The 14,114-nt window shown below is 42.8% G+C and overlaps 1 protein-coding gene across 1 annotated transcript in view; it reads left to right on the forward strand.

Moving 5' to 3' along the window:
- Positions 1–14,114, forward strand: part of BNC1 (basonuclin zinc finger protein 1) — a 33,501-nt gene that overhangs the window by 13,221 nt on the left and 6,166 nt on the right. Inside the window, exons 2-4 of the mRNA XM_057543645.1 lie at positions 8,534–8,633; positions 9,699–9,934; positions 11,934–13,780. Coding sequence (XP_057399628.1) covers positions 8,534–8,633; positions 9,699–9,934; positions 11,934–13,780 — 2,183 coding nt within the window. The remainder of the gene's footprint in view (positions 1–8,533; positions 8,634–9,698; positions 9,935–11,933; positions 13,781–14,114) is intronic.

The raw sequence follows: 14,114 nt of genomic DNA on the forward strand, positions 1-14,114 counted from the left end.
ACCTCCATACTGTTCTCCATAATGTCAGCTCCCATTTATAAGGAGCTTTCTGTAAAGCTGTACCCAACCACTTCTGCTTGCACACGTTGGTCAATCCTTAGTCACATGGCCACCAAAGGAGACGTGGAAATTAAGTTTCCTTTAGAAAGGCAGATCAGGCAAAGGATATTGGATGGGTGTCTGTAATTAGTAAGCGTGGTGTGGCTTTCTCATTGATTCATTCATTATTCTCTTAATACCAGTGGAAAGCTTACCAAGTATCAGGCCCAGTGCTAGCCACTAGGTATTGGTTTGGAGTTTCACTTTTGTTGCCTCTTTAGGGAATGATTCGTTATAGAACAACTTTTCTGGAGGTTTTTATCATAGGTATTTTTGGTAGCTCTGTCTGTGCAGAGTCAGATCACTAGAGCCCAGAGGACCTAAGATCTTGCTTGTTGTAGGCCTGGTAGCAACAACAGTTTCACTGTGCTAATTGGTCTTTTCAACTCTCTATCTGTATATCCTCTTTAATATGACTAATAGGCCTCTGAGATAGGCAGGAACAGATATCCAGCCCATTTTATAGTCAAAGACTCCAAGGCATGGAGCTGAAGGTTATATGGCTTTACAAAAAGTAAGACATAGACTGAGGACAATCGTAGATTGTACTACCTCTCAGTGAAAGATGCTCAGTGTGATGAGGGGGAAGGAGTTTAGGCTCCCCAGCTCTGCCTCCAGGGGGGTCATTTTAACAGGTAAATCATATTAGTTTCATACTTTTTTCAAAGGCTCACTGTTAGACTTAGGACAAAACCATACTCCTTGGCCTGCCCCACAAGATCCTATGCACAGTGGTCTCTGTCACCTTTCTGACCCCCATTTTCTGCCATTAACCTTACTAAATCCACTCAGCTACCCTGGCCCCCTTTCTGTTCCCTGAGCACTTCCAGCCTCTTTTACGCCTCAGAGCCTTGCACTTGCTCTGCCCAAAACACTCCGTCAATCTCCAGTTCTTCACCGGCTCCTTGCCATGCCTTAGGACTCAGTTCAAGTGTCACCTCCTCAAAAGCCTTTGATGATGACCCTGTCTAAAAGGCACCTACCACTACTCCTGCCTCTCCATGCCACCCAGTAAAATTGCTCGCAAAGCTTTCTGCTTATTTCTTCAATAGCACTTACCTTATTCTGAAAAGGTATTGTTTGTTTGTTTACTTGTTTATTCTGTCTCTCTCTTGTAGAATATAAGCTCCTTGAGGGCAGGGACCTCATCATTCTCGTTCAACACTTTAGCCCCCAGAGTTTAGAATGCCTGGCTCATAAACACTCAGTAAATATTTATTCAATGAATGGGGTTTCTTTACCATGTGGAACTTTAATATCCTTATAGTTTCTGTCGAGATTAAATGAAACCATAAATATAAGTGCGGTTGGTACCAGATACTGATAATTCAAGATATAATCTATGCTCAGTGTCCAGGTTTGAGACCACCCTCAAGTAGCCTATAAGTTCCTAGCTTCCTCATCTATAAAACGGGGTGGTGGTAAGAAATGAGATAACACATAGGTACTGCTTACTGCAATGCCTCACACGTAATAAATAAGCAATCAGTATCATGAACTATGTGACCTTGGGCAAATTACAATCTTCCATAAGTTTGTTTCCTGAGAATAATTCCCTCCTCACAGTGATGTAGTGAGGATTGAATGCGATCACCTATTACGTACGAATGTCACCATGTGGAAGGGCAGATGCTGGAAGAATAGCTAGTCTCACCTTTGGACTCAGAACTGCCCAGTAGAATTTTGTGTGATGATGGAAATGTTCTCATCTCTGCTGTCCTGTATAATAGCCACTAGCCACATGTGGCTCCCAAGCACTTGAAATATGACTAGAGTGACCAAAGAACTGAATTTTTTATTTTATTTTATTTTAATTAAGTAGCCACATGTGGCTAGTGGCTACTGTTGGACAAGGCGGACTAAGTAACTTGACCCTACAAAGTTGTCTGGCTGGTGTGCAGTTCAGTTTTGTTCCTGAGCCAGATCACAAATGACTCCCCTCAAAGGGTCAATACCATGAATCTGGAAATCCCAAAAGTTCTCTATGATTTTTCTCCTCCCCACTTCCATCTGGTCCCCCAAGAGTATCCCCCTGAATTTATCTTCAGTGATATGAAAATGTGTGCATGTACTAGAGATGAAAACAGTTTTGAAGTGGACAGTTTTTACTCTCAAGCTCAATAATTCAAATCCCATCAAAGGCCTGCACTGTCCAGCAGTGGATGTCTGTGCCTCTACCCCACTGTGTGCCTGCACTGGCCACTGCTAGGAGTTCAAGTCAGCATCTACTGACAAAAGGCCCATGGCAGCATCTCCCCAAGCTGAAGGTAGAGGGTATCTGGGAGAGGAAGTGGGACCCTCAAATCTTCCTAAAATCTAGGTCATAACTTTCCATCCCAAAACTGAAAATAACCAAATCATCCATCCTACACTAGGTGTGTCAGTAATTTCTGGGTGAATGAATGAGCAAATGATAGTTACAAAAAAGCAAACCAGAATTTTGAATGTTGATTTGTAGCACATCAAAGTGACTAATAACAATTCGGAAATAGTCTGATTAAAATGAGTGCGTAAAAAGCAATAATCACGTCTTGATGAGTTCGGAATGTTGTAAACATCTGCTTTATGTTTCTGAAGAATGGAACAAGTATCAGGATTCTGAAAGAAGGGATGTAAGTTTTAAGAGTTTTCCATTATTGATTTACATGAGTACTTTTTGTCCTGTAATTAGAATTTTTGATTTGATTTCATCTTAGAAGTTTTAATTTGTCTGTAGATAATGGTGCTATAATTTTACTACATCGTGGGATTCTGAGATGGGTGGAAAAAACCCAAGGGCTTTAATATTGGAAGTTTTCTTAGACACTGTAATTAGCATTTTTAGTTCATAAATAATTCTTCTGAGATTTATTTCCATAGATGTTTAATGAGCTTTATTAAGCCTTATTCAAACAGGTTCATATAGAACCACATGAATGTTTTTTATAAAGCAGCATTCATACATTGGAATTACAGATAAAACTGCTTAAAATTCAGTCCCCAAACTAGAAGCTGCTATAACTGTGAATAGTCAGGTTAGATCAGGGAGTGTCAGCCGGGGGCAGTTTTGCCCCTAGGGGCATTTGACAATGTCTGGAAACATTTTGGTTTTCACAGCTGGGGAAGGGAGGTGTTACTGTGGCACCTGGTGGGTAGAAGTCAGGGATGCTGCTGGACATCCTACAATGCACAGGACAGTGCCCACCACAAATAAGTATCCAGCTCAAAATGTCTATAATGCTGATGTTGAGAAACCCTGAGTTGGTGTCAAGAGATGCAGAAAAAAATGAGTTTCAACCTTAGGCTATGAAATGTGCTTGGAATTGTTCCCTCTGTAGTTTCACTGTGCTGGGCCTGAGATAGTGTCACTCAGAGTTTCCTGGGGGCTTCCCATGAGTCAGCCTTCTGAGCAGACTCTTTAGGGAGTGGAGGAAGTATGTGCTCAAGGACATCTTTCTCTAATTCAGGCAGGTCCTACTTTCCAAGTAAATGAAATGTGAATTCACTTCATATAGTTCCAATATCTTGTTGTTAAAGAATGAATAGCATCTTGAGGGACATAATCCAAAATAAGAACTTTTCTTCTTTTAAAAATGTCCATTAAAACAGTCATATTTGTAGAATGTAGGTGGTGAAATATTTCAGAGGTTTAGTACTAAGTGTGCTGGTAGCTATTGAGAGTATAGATGATTGGGTTGCCTGTGAGCTGACGTTCAGGGAGTTGCAGGGAAGTTTAGAAGCTGGACAACATAGGAATGCTGCAAACTGAGGTAATGGTACTCTTTTAAATTTTGACAGTGTGTAGTAGAAACTAAACCATTACTCATTTTTATCCTTTAACTTCCAGTCAAGATAACTATATAATTATGTGTGTAGGTATATAGATGTGTGTGTTTGTGTATTTATCAATAATACATTTGTATATGTGTATACAAGTAGAAACTCTATAACCAAAAATTAAAATAATTTCTGTCATTAGAGCAATATTTCTTGATCTTTTTTTTCATTATTTCACCCCCCCCACATGCATCTAAGGAGACTTTAGAAATTTTTTTCTAATTGTGCCTACCCCAATGAAATTTTAGTTTCACACCATATACTATATATCTGTTTATGTATGTATATGTGTGCTTTATACATAAAAAGAATGGAACAGTTTTCACCCTTTGGGGATGGTATACCCCAGATGAGAATGTATGCATTATTAGAGTGAGAGACTGTTCTGATCATCTGGAGTTCTTTATGTTATATTCTATGACTTTACAAAGAGCAAAACCCTTTACCCATATTTCCTGTTTTTTGATAGCCTGTTGAAGGGATTAGGTAACACTGTTGCTGTCTGCTGCATACCTCAGTTATAAACAGCCCTATTCCTTCACCTGAAAATCTCTGTCTAGTTGTTCTGTTCAGGCCCATTGTAATCCAAAAGAAATTGTAGATAACAGTCAAATCATGTAAAGTTTAACCTGTATTTAAGGAAGGTCACTGGTTTTTTTAAAGACTTTATTTTTTTAGAATACTTCTAGATCCATAGAAAAATTGAAAGGGAAGTACAAAGATTTCCCATATATCCCCTACCTCCACGTAGGCATAGCCTCCCCTATTTTCAACATCCCTCACTGGAGGATACATTTGTTACAATTGATGAACCAACATTTGACACATCATAATCACCCAAAATCCATGGTTTAACCTTAGAGTTCACTCTTGGTGTTGTACATCCTATGGGTTTGGAAAAATGTACAATGACAAGTATCTATCATTATAGTATCATACAAAGTATTTTCACTGCCCTAAAAATCCTCTGTGTTCTACCTGTTCATTCCCCAACCCCTGCCAACCCCCTGGCAACCACTGATCTTTTTACTGTCTCCATAGTTTTCCCTTTTACAGAATGTTTTATAGTTGGAATCATACAGTATGTAGCCTTTTCAGATTGGCTTCTTTCACTTAGTAATATGCATTTACGTTTCCTCCATGTCGTTTCATGGCTTTATAGCTCATGTCTTTTTTGTGCTGAATAATATTCTGTCGTTTGGGTGTACCACAGTTTATCTATTTGCCAACTAAAGGACATCTTGATTACTTCCAAGTCTTAGAAATTATGAATAAAGCTGCTATAAACATCCATGTGCAGGTTTTGTGTGGGCATAAGTTTTCAGCTCCTTTGGGTAAATACCAAAGAGTGCAGTTACTGGATTGTATGGTAAGAGTGTGCTTAGTTTTATAAGAAACCACCAAACTGTCTTCCAAAGTAGCTTTATTACTATTTTGCGTTCTCATCAGCAATGAATGAGATTTCTGTTGCTCCACATCCTCACAATCATTTGATGCTGTCAGTGTTCTGGATTTTGGCCATTCTAATAGGAGTATAGTGGACTGATTTTTTAAAATAATATTTTTATCAAAATATAATTCACATACCATAAAATTCACCCTTATAAAGTATACAACTGAGTGGTTTCACTGTATTCATTGAGTTGTGCAACCATCACTGCTACCTAATTTTAGAACATTTTCATCACCTCCAAAAGAAACTCTGGTCAAAATTTAAACTATCTGTGTTTCAAAGGGTACCATGAAGAAAGTGAGAGGATAAGCCAAGGATTGGAGAAAATATTTGCAAATCGTATATCTGGTAAGGGACTTGTACCTAGAGTATATAAAGAACTCTTACGAGTCAATACTAAAAAGACAACCCAATTTAAAAATGGGCAAAAGATCTGAACAGACATACAGATAGCCATCAAGCACATGAAAAGATGCTGAACACCATTAGCCATCAGGGAAATGCAAATCAAAACCACAATGACATACCACTTATACCCAGTAGGATAACTACAGTAGAAAAGGCAAACAGTAACTAGTGTTGGTGGGGATGTGGAGAAATCAGAGCCCTCATAGACTGCTGGTGGGAATATAAACTTTGAAAAACAGTTTGGGATTTTCTCGAAAAGTTAAACATAGAGTTACTATATGATCCAGCAGTTCTACTCCTAGGAGTATATCCCAAAGAAATGAAAGCATATGTCTGCAATAAACTTGTACACAGGGTTCCTTTTGGGGATGATGAAAATGTTCTAAAATTGTATTGTGACGATGGTTGTACAACTCTGTGAATATACTAAGAAATTATTTAATTGTCTCCTTTAAATGGGTGAATTGTATATGTGAACTATATCTCAACTTAAAGCTGTTTTTAAAAAACGATGAAAACAGGACTTCCCTGGTGGCACAGTGGTTAAGAATCCGCCTGCCAATGCAGGGGACACGGGTTCGATCCCTGGTCCGGGAAGAGCCCACATGCCGTGGAGCAACTAAGCCCGTGTGCCACAGCTACTGAGCCTGCGCTCTAGAGCCCACGAGCCACGACTACTGAGCCCGCGCGCCACAACTACTGAAGCCCATGTGCCTAGAGCCCATGCTCTGCAACAAGAGAAGCCACCGCAGTGAGAAGCCCACGCACTGCAACAAAGGGTAGCCCCCGCTGGCCGCAACTAGAGAAAGCCCACCCACAGAAACAAAGACCCAATGCAGCCAAAAATAAATAAATTAATAAATTAATTAATTTTTAATAAAAGATGAAAACAAACAAAAAAGGTAACCCTTTCCCCCCACTACCACCCATTAGCAGTCACTCCTCATCCCTACCTGCTCCCCACGACCCCGGTAACCACTAGTCTGCTTTGTGCCTCTATGGATTGGCCTGTTCTTGACATTTCACATAAATGGAATCATTCCACCTGTGACTTTTTGTACTTGGCTTCTTTCATTAGCATAATATTTTCAGAGTTCACCCATGTTTTAGCAGGTATCAGTACTTCATTCTTTCTTATTGCCTAGTGATATCCCATTGTATGGACATACCACATTTTGTTTATCCATTCATCAGCTGATCAATATTGAGGTTGTTTCCACTTCGGGGCTAATATAAATAATGCTAATTTTAAAGTTCTGGTACAAGTTTTGCGTGGCCATATGTCTTCAGTTCTCTTGGGCTTATACCTAGGAGTGGAGTTGCTTGGTCATATAGTAACTGTGTTTGTGAGGATCAGCCAGACTGTTTTCCAAAGTGGCTGCACCATTTTACAATCCCACCAGCAACTGATTTTTAAGTGAAGGCTAGTTATATACTCCTTAAAGCGTCCTAGGCCAGATTCTCCCCTTCCCTGTCCCCACCCAAGGCCACATAGTCCCTTAATTGTCACATGGAGGGTTTAAACCCATAGTCGTAGGGCTCTTTCATCCCCTCCAAACACAGAGACACTCCCCAGTGTCAAAGCTCTCTTGAATCATACAGATTCCACACAGCGGCGCTTCCCAGGAATCTCACTGACAGAGCTCCTGTGAGAGCTTTTTCTCTTTAATAATAGATTACATTCCTCAGGCCTCTATTCCGTTTTGAGAAATTCATCTTAAAAATACATGTGAAGCTTTGTTCTTAATACTAGAACTTTGTTGTCACGTACATCTCTAGTTTCAATTTCAGTTGTGTGTTTGCACACTCCACACCCCCACACCACACCCGACACTTCGACCTGCACCTGGGCATCGATGCAGGGCTTGTCCAGCCTGTGTGCATCTGTCAGTCACACAGTCCAGTGAGCGGAGTCGGGGAATCATCGTCAGTGTGGTCAGCCATTGCATGTCCTCAAATCTATCTTGATGTTCAGCCTCTGCCTCATTTTGGGGGGTAACGAATTACACATGTGTGATACTGTCAGTTCTGATTGCTCTCCTATTTACTTGTGTCAGGGTAGCCCGTGTATACCTTTCAGGGTTGCTGTTCTGGTCAACTTAGAGATTTAGTGAGAATGTGACTCTTCTTCACCCTTTCTGTGTCCTTAATAACAAGCAAGATGTTTCCTTCCCACCTGTAATCCTTTCCTTTTTTTTTTTTAATTAATTAATTAATTTATTTATTTATTTTTGGCTGTGTTGGGTCTTCGTTTCTGTGCGAGGGCTTTCTCTAGTTGCAGCAAGCAGGGGCCACTCTTCATCGCGGTGCGCGGGCCTCTCACTATCGCGGCCTCTCTTGTTGCAGAGCACAGGCTCCAGACGCGCAGGCTCAGTAGTTGTGGCTCACGGGCCCAGTTGCTCCGTGGCACGTGGGATCTTCCCAGACCAGAGCTCGAACCCGTGTCCCCTGCATTAGCAGGCAGATTCTCAACCACTGCACCACCAGGGAAGCCCTGTAATCCTTTCTTATAAAGAGTTCTGGGATTTTAGCCCATTCTCGCATGCAGAATATCTGTGTAGCATGTTCACCGTCTCCAGGTCTGGGGCCAGCTTCTCCTCTGTCCAGGATACACTGTACAAGTCTGGGCCTGGCACAGAGTGGGCACACATCACTCAAAGGACGTTGCTCAGTGGAGGAGTGTGTTTTGTTATGTAAATGTGATGGGTGTTCCACGCCACACTAACATGCCAGGTATCCCTGTGTTCTCTTCTGCAGGCCATCGGCTGTACTCTGAACTGTAGTTGCCAAAGCTTCAAACCAGGGAAAATAAACCACCGTCAGTGTGAGCAGTGCAGACATGGATGGGTGGCCCACGGTAACTTTATTTTGCCCCCTCTCTTGGCCTTTAGTGTACCCTTTAAATAACTTACAGTTATTCAGGAACAGATTTAATATCTAAGAATGACAGCTAACATTTGTAAGTTACTGCTATGTGCCAGGTAACAGCCTAAGAGCTTTATATATGTTATCTCTTTGAATCTTAACAACTCTATATGATAAGTGTTTATCAACCCCCTTCTAAAGATGTAGAAAATGGTGCTTCAGGGCTGTCGTTCTGCAACAGTAGAAATGTTCTGTGCTGTCTAATATAGTAGCCTCTAACCCAGGGTTGCTAGATGGAAGAACAGAATGCTCAGTTGAATTTGAATTTCGGTTAAACTATACATAATCTTTTAGCCTAAGTATATCCCAATGAATATTTTTGGTTTAAGTGTATACCACTTATTCATTTTTTATCTGAAATGTATATTCAAGTTTAATTTTTATTTGTATTTTTATTTGCTATACCTGACAGCCCTACACTAGCCACATGTGGCTACAAGTACTTGAAATGTGACTAGCGCAACTGGTGAACTGAATTTTTAGTTTTATTTAATGTTAATTAATTTAAATCTAAATTTGAATAGCCATATGTGACTGATGACTGTTGCATTGGACAGCATGGAGTTCAGTGGCTTAACTTGCCCAGCCCAACAACTAGATAGTGGCAGACCAGGGCTCAAACCCAGATCTGTTGGATTTCCAAGTCCAGGTTCTTCCGCAGACCCCATGCTTCCTGGTTTTCCATCCTCTTGATTATGCACCCGCCGCCTTCGTTTTTACCCGTTTTCTGTGCACGGTCCCTACTTGCGGCTGTTTTACTCCTTAGGCATGCCACAGGAAAGGGAGAAAAGAAGCCTCTCAGGCTAGTCCATTTTATTTTAGAAGTTCCTGAGAATAACTTGGAGCCAGATAGCTATTAAGATTATTAATTGTTTGCATATTTGTGGTTTTTCTACTGGAACAAATAACTGAGAGTTAGCGCTAACCTACTTCTGTGCAGTGTTTCTCTTAAAAGTAGAATCTTGAAAAACGATATTTCTTCAATTCACTTTTTCAGCTCTAAGTAAGCTAAGGATTCCCCCCGTGTATCCAACAAGCCAGGTGGAGATTGTCCAGTCCAACGTGGTGTTTGATATTAGCAGCCTCATGCTATATGGGACCCAGGCCATCCCTGTTCGCCTGAAAATCCTACTGGACCGGCTCTTCAGTGTGTTGAAGCAAGATGAGGTCCTCCAGATCCTCCGTGCCTTGGACTGGACCCTCCAGGATTACATCCGTGGATACGTGCTGCAGGTATGGGGACCATGGGCACTGTTCTCCTAGAATGTCTTCCGAAGCTCGTGTCCATGGAACTGATGTAACCCAGTTGCCTACAGTGCTACAGCCATTGGTAGTCATCCTTCCCTTTCATAGTTATTTCTAATGGCTTACACCCTACCTCATGTTCTGGGTGAAATCCAGTGCCTTTCCTCAAGGTATCTGTGAGACTTCAGGATGCGGGAGCATTACATATTCTCTGATTTGGGTTTCACTCAGCCAGCTCTTCCACAGTCAGCCATTTGCCCCTTCCTTGGTGCTGCCTCCATTTCTTTTATTATCCTCAAACTATTTACTGACACAAGACATCATGTTTCAGATTTTACTGAGAGTTTGGGGTTGAGGAAGGGAACTTACATTGCAGAAGGGCACAGCAAACAGTTACAATTTCATGCCACACCTTCCTGTTCTTTAAAGCCCTCTGCCATCCATCCTACTGCTAATTTTCCTTCCCAGGCTCCATCACCTTGTGATATTTCTATGTGCATGCTCTGGCTCATTCTCTCTCTGCCTCCCCAGTTCCTTTTGGCCTCCTCGCATTTTCTCTACGTCTCTCCATCATTCCATGCCTTTCATCCCTTCTCTCATCTCTTTCCTTTGCAGAGTAGTTTTACCTCTCTTTCTGTACCATACTGTGGGGGGTAGGCCTTATGCTTCCTATCCAGAGAGGCTATCAGGGTGTTTCGACAGCAAAGAACATATTCCCTGGTGTGAATTATATCATTTCTCTGACATATGAAACAGCTACAGCATTTTCTTCCTTGTTACTACACTAGAAAATGTCAGCTAACTTTGATAAAAATTTCAACGAAATGGGCGGATGAATGTTATTTCCAAGACTAACATACACTTCAGTCTAACTCAGCTGGACCATAACCCTGAAACAAACACTAATAACAACCATTTATTGACTTAGACCCTCATCCAGTAATCTCACAAGGTAGGTAGATTATCCCCATTTTCCAATTAGAAAACCAGAGACTGAGTGCTTCTAAATCTTGCTGAAGTCACTCAACGTGTATGCAGCAGACTGAGAATTTGAACCCACTTCTTTCGAACTCTGACAATGCCTCCAGTCTTCCTCTGGAAACATGTTTGCTCACCTCGAGTGCAGGACCCCCAGCAGGCTAGAAACCACCTTTTATGTAGAGCAGCATTATGATCTTACATTATGACATAGATCAATATTTAATGATCCTAATAATCTTGCTTTCTAGTGTTAGGATTAAAAATATGGAATCAATTACCTTGAACCTCTAGTGCATGAAAAATTTATGATGCTACATTCCTCATCATCTTCAAAACTCTTACATGCACTGTGAAAAATCTCAGTAGGCCATCAAATACATGTTCTGTGATAAAATATTTATTGTAGTTTTGGGAAAAGTTAGGCCTTGCTAGAGTTTGAAAGATCTCCAACACTCTAGTGTAATTACAGCTCTGCTTTGTGAACATAGGCAATAGATCAATACAGGTTCATTTGTTTTTCAATGTTAGTTGCTTGGGAAAGATTATTAAACTTGCAGCAAATAAATACTTGAACTATATCTAGGCCTGATTGCCTCATCTATACTCTTTAGATAAAGAAGTTACTATTGTTCAAATGATACATATTTTAATTTTAGTGGAGGAAAATTATGCCTGATGCAAGACAACCAATTAGTTTGAAATAAGATGGAAAATAATCACCAAACTTCTCCTTAGGCTTGAGTGATATAATTTTATTTCTCTCTTCTGGACCACTGCTTGCACTTGTGCAGTTTATTTTCTGCACAGAGTTTCTGTCCTAGGACAGTGGGGTGAGCGAGGGCTGAACTCATCAAGCCTTGTGCTCACAGGGGTGTCTTTTTCTAATATGTACAAGAGTGCCCTGTGGTGCTGGTGGAGACCCTGACCACATACATGGTTCCTTTCTTAGAGAAAAGGGTAAGGAATAGTAAATTAATTGCCCGTTTTAATTCTGGTTTGGGCTTAGGATGCATCAGGAAAGGTGTTGGATCACTGGAGCATCATGACCAGTGAGGAAGAGGTGGCCACCTTGCAGCAGTTCCTTCGTTTTGGAGAGACCAAGTCTATCGTTGAGCTCATGGCAATTCAAGAGAAGGAAGAGCAGTCCATCATCATCCCGCCCTCCACGGCGAACGCAGATATCAGGGCTTTCATCGAGAGCTGCAGCCACCAGAGTGGCAGCCTCCCCCCTTCTGTAGACAAAGGAAACCCCGGCAGTATACACCCCTTTGAGAACCTCATAAACAACATGACCTTCATGCTGCCCTTCCAGTTCTTCAACCCTGTGCCTCCCGCACTAATAGGGTCAGTGCCCGAACCATATGTGCTGGAGCAGGGTCAGGACCAAAGTCAGGACCCCAAACAGGAAATCCACGGACCCTTCCCCAACAGCAGCTTCTTAACTTCCAGTTCCACCCCATTTCAGGTTGAAAAAGAGCAGTGTCTAAACTGTCCAGGTCCTGTTACTAAAAAGGAAGACAGCGCCCATTTAAGTGACTCCAGCTCATACAACATCATCACAAAGCTCGAAAGGACACAGTTGTCCCCAGAGGGCAAAGTGAAGTCCGAGAGGAACAGCCTCGGCACAAAGAAGGGCCGGGTGTTCTGCACAGCGTGTGAGAAGACCTTCTACGACAAAGGCACCCTCAAGATCCACTACAACGCCGTCCACCTGAAGATCAAGCATAAGTGCACCATCGAAGGCTGTAACATGGTGTTCAGCTCCCTGAGGAGCCGGAACCGCCACAGCGCCAACCCCAACCCCCGGCTGCACATGCCAATGAACAGAAACAACAGGGACAAAGACCTGAGGAACAGCCTGAACCTGGCTGCCTCTGAGAGCTATAAGCGCCCGGGTTTCAGGGTGACTTCTCCAGACTGTCGGCCTCTCCCTGGCTACACTGGTTCAGGGGAGGATTCCAGGAGCCAGCCAGCCTTCCCAAGCATCGGCCAAAACGGAGTGCTTTTTCCCAACCTGAAGACAGTCCAGCCGGTCCTTCCTTTCTACCGCAGTCCGGCCACCCCGGCTGAGCTAGCAAACACACCTGGGATGCTACCTTCCCTCCCTCTGCTGTCCTCTTCAATCCCGGAACAACTGGTTTCCAACGAAATGCCGTTCGATGCCCTGCCCAAGAAGAAATCGCGGAAGTCCAGTATGCCCATCAAAATAGAGAAGGAGGCTGTGGAGATAGCAGATGAGAAGAGGCACACTCTCAGCTCAGATGAAGACATGCCCCTGCAGGTGGTCAGTGAAGACGAGCTGGAGGGCTGCAGCCCCCGGTCAGACAGAGCCCCATTGGGAAGCTTAGGGAAGTCTGGTCCTGAAGGAGAGAGGCCCTGCCATCTCAAACCGGCAATCGAGTCCAGCGGAGCCATCCGCCAAACCCCCGAGCAGGCCACATACAACTCAGAGAGGGAGACTGAGCAGAAGTCAGTGCTGACCGTGGTGCCACGGGACGGGGAGGATGGTGGCCGTGAACCTCATCTCACCCCCGGGCTGGAGCCCTGTGTCCCTTTTCCTGACTACGTCAAACTGCAGCAGCGCCTGCTGGCTGGGGGCCTCCTCAGTGCTTTGTCCAGCCGGGGGATGGCTTTTCCTTGTCTTGAAGATTCCAAAGAGCTGGAGCACTCAGGTCAGCACGCATTAGCGAGGCCGAAGGAGGAAAATCGCTTCCAGTGTGACATCTGCAAGAAGACCTTTAAAAACGCTTGCGGTGTGAAAATGCATCACAAGAACATGCATGCCAAAGAAACGCACACGTGCATGATGGAGGGCTGTAAGGCCACATTCCCTTCCCGCAGGAGCAGAGACAGGTAAGACTTCTGGTGGCAATCATTTCTTCCAAGGCAGTGGTTCTTAAACTTTAGCATGCATCTGAGTCACGTGGAGGGTTGTTAAAACAGACTTCTGAGCCCTCCCCCTAGAACTTCTGCTTCAGTTGGTCTGGGATGAGATGTGAGAGTTTGCATTGCTAAGTTCCCAGGGGACACTGATGCTATTCCAGGGACCACAGATTGAGAAACAGTGTTCTATAGATCCAGATTTCCTGGATTTTCAATTCCAGAATTTAAACTCATTTAGCCACAAAACCTGACCTGAAACGATGTGAGGCTATTTTAATCTTTTTAAATCTCCCTTTGTGTGGAT

This window comes from Balaenoptera acutorostrata, chromosome 3, assembly GCF_949987535.1.
Source record: "Balaenoptera acutorostrata chromosome 3, mBalAcu1.1, whole genome shotgun sequence".
Classification (NCBI taxonomy): Eukaryota; Metazoa; Chordata; class Mammalia; order Artiodactyla; family Balaenopteridae; genus Balaenoptera; species Balaenoptera acutorostrata.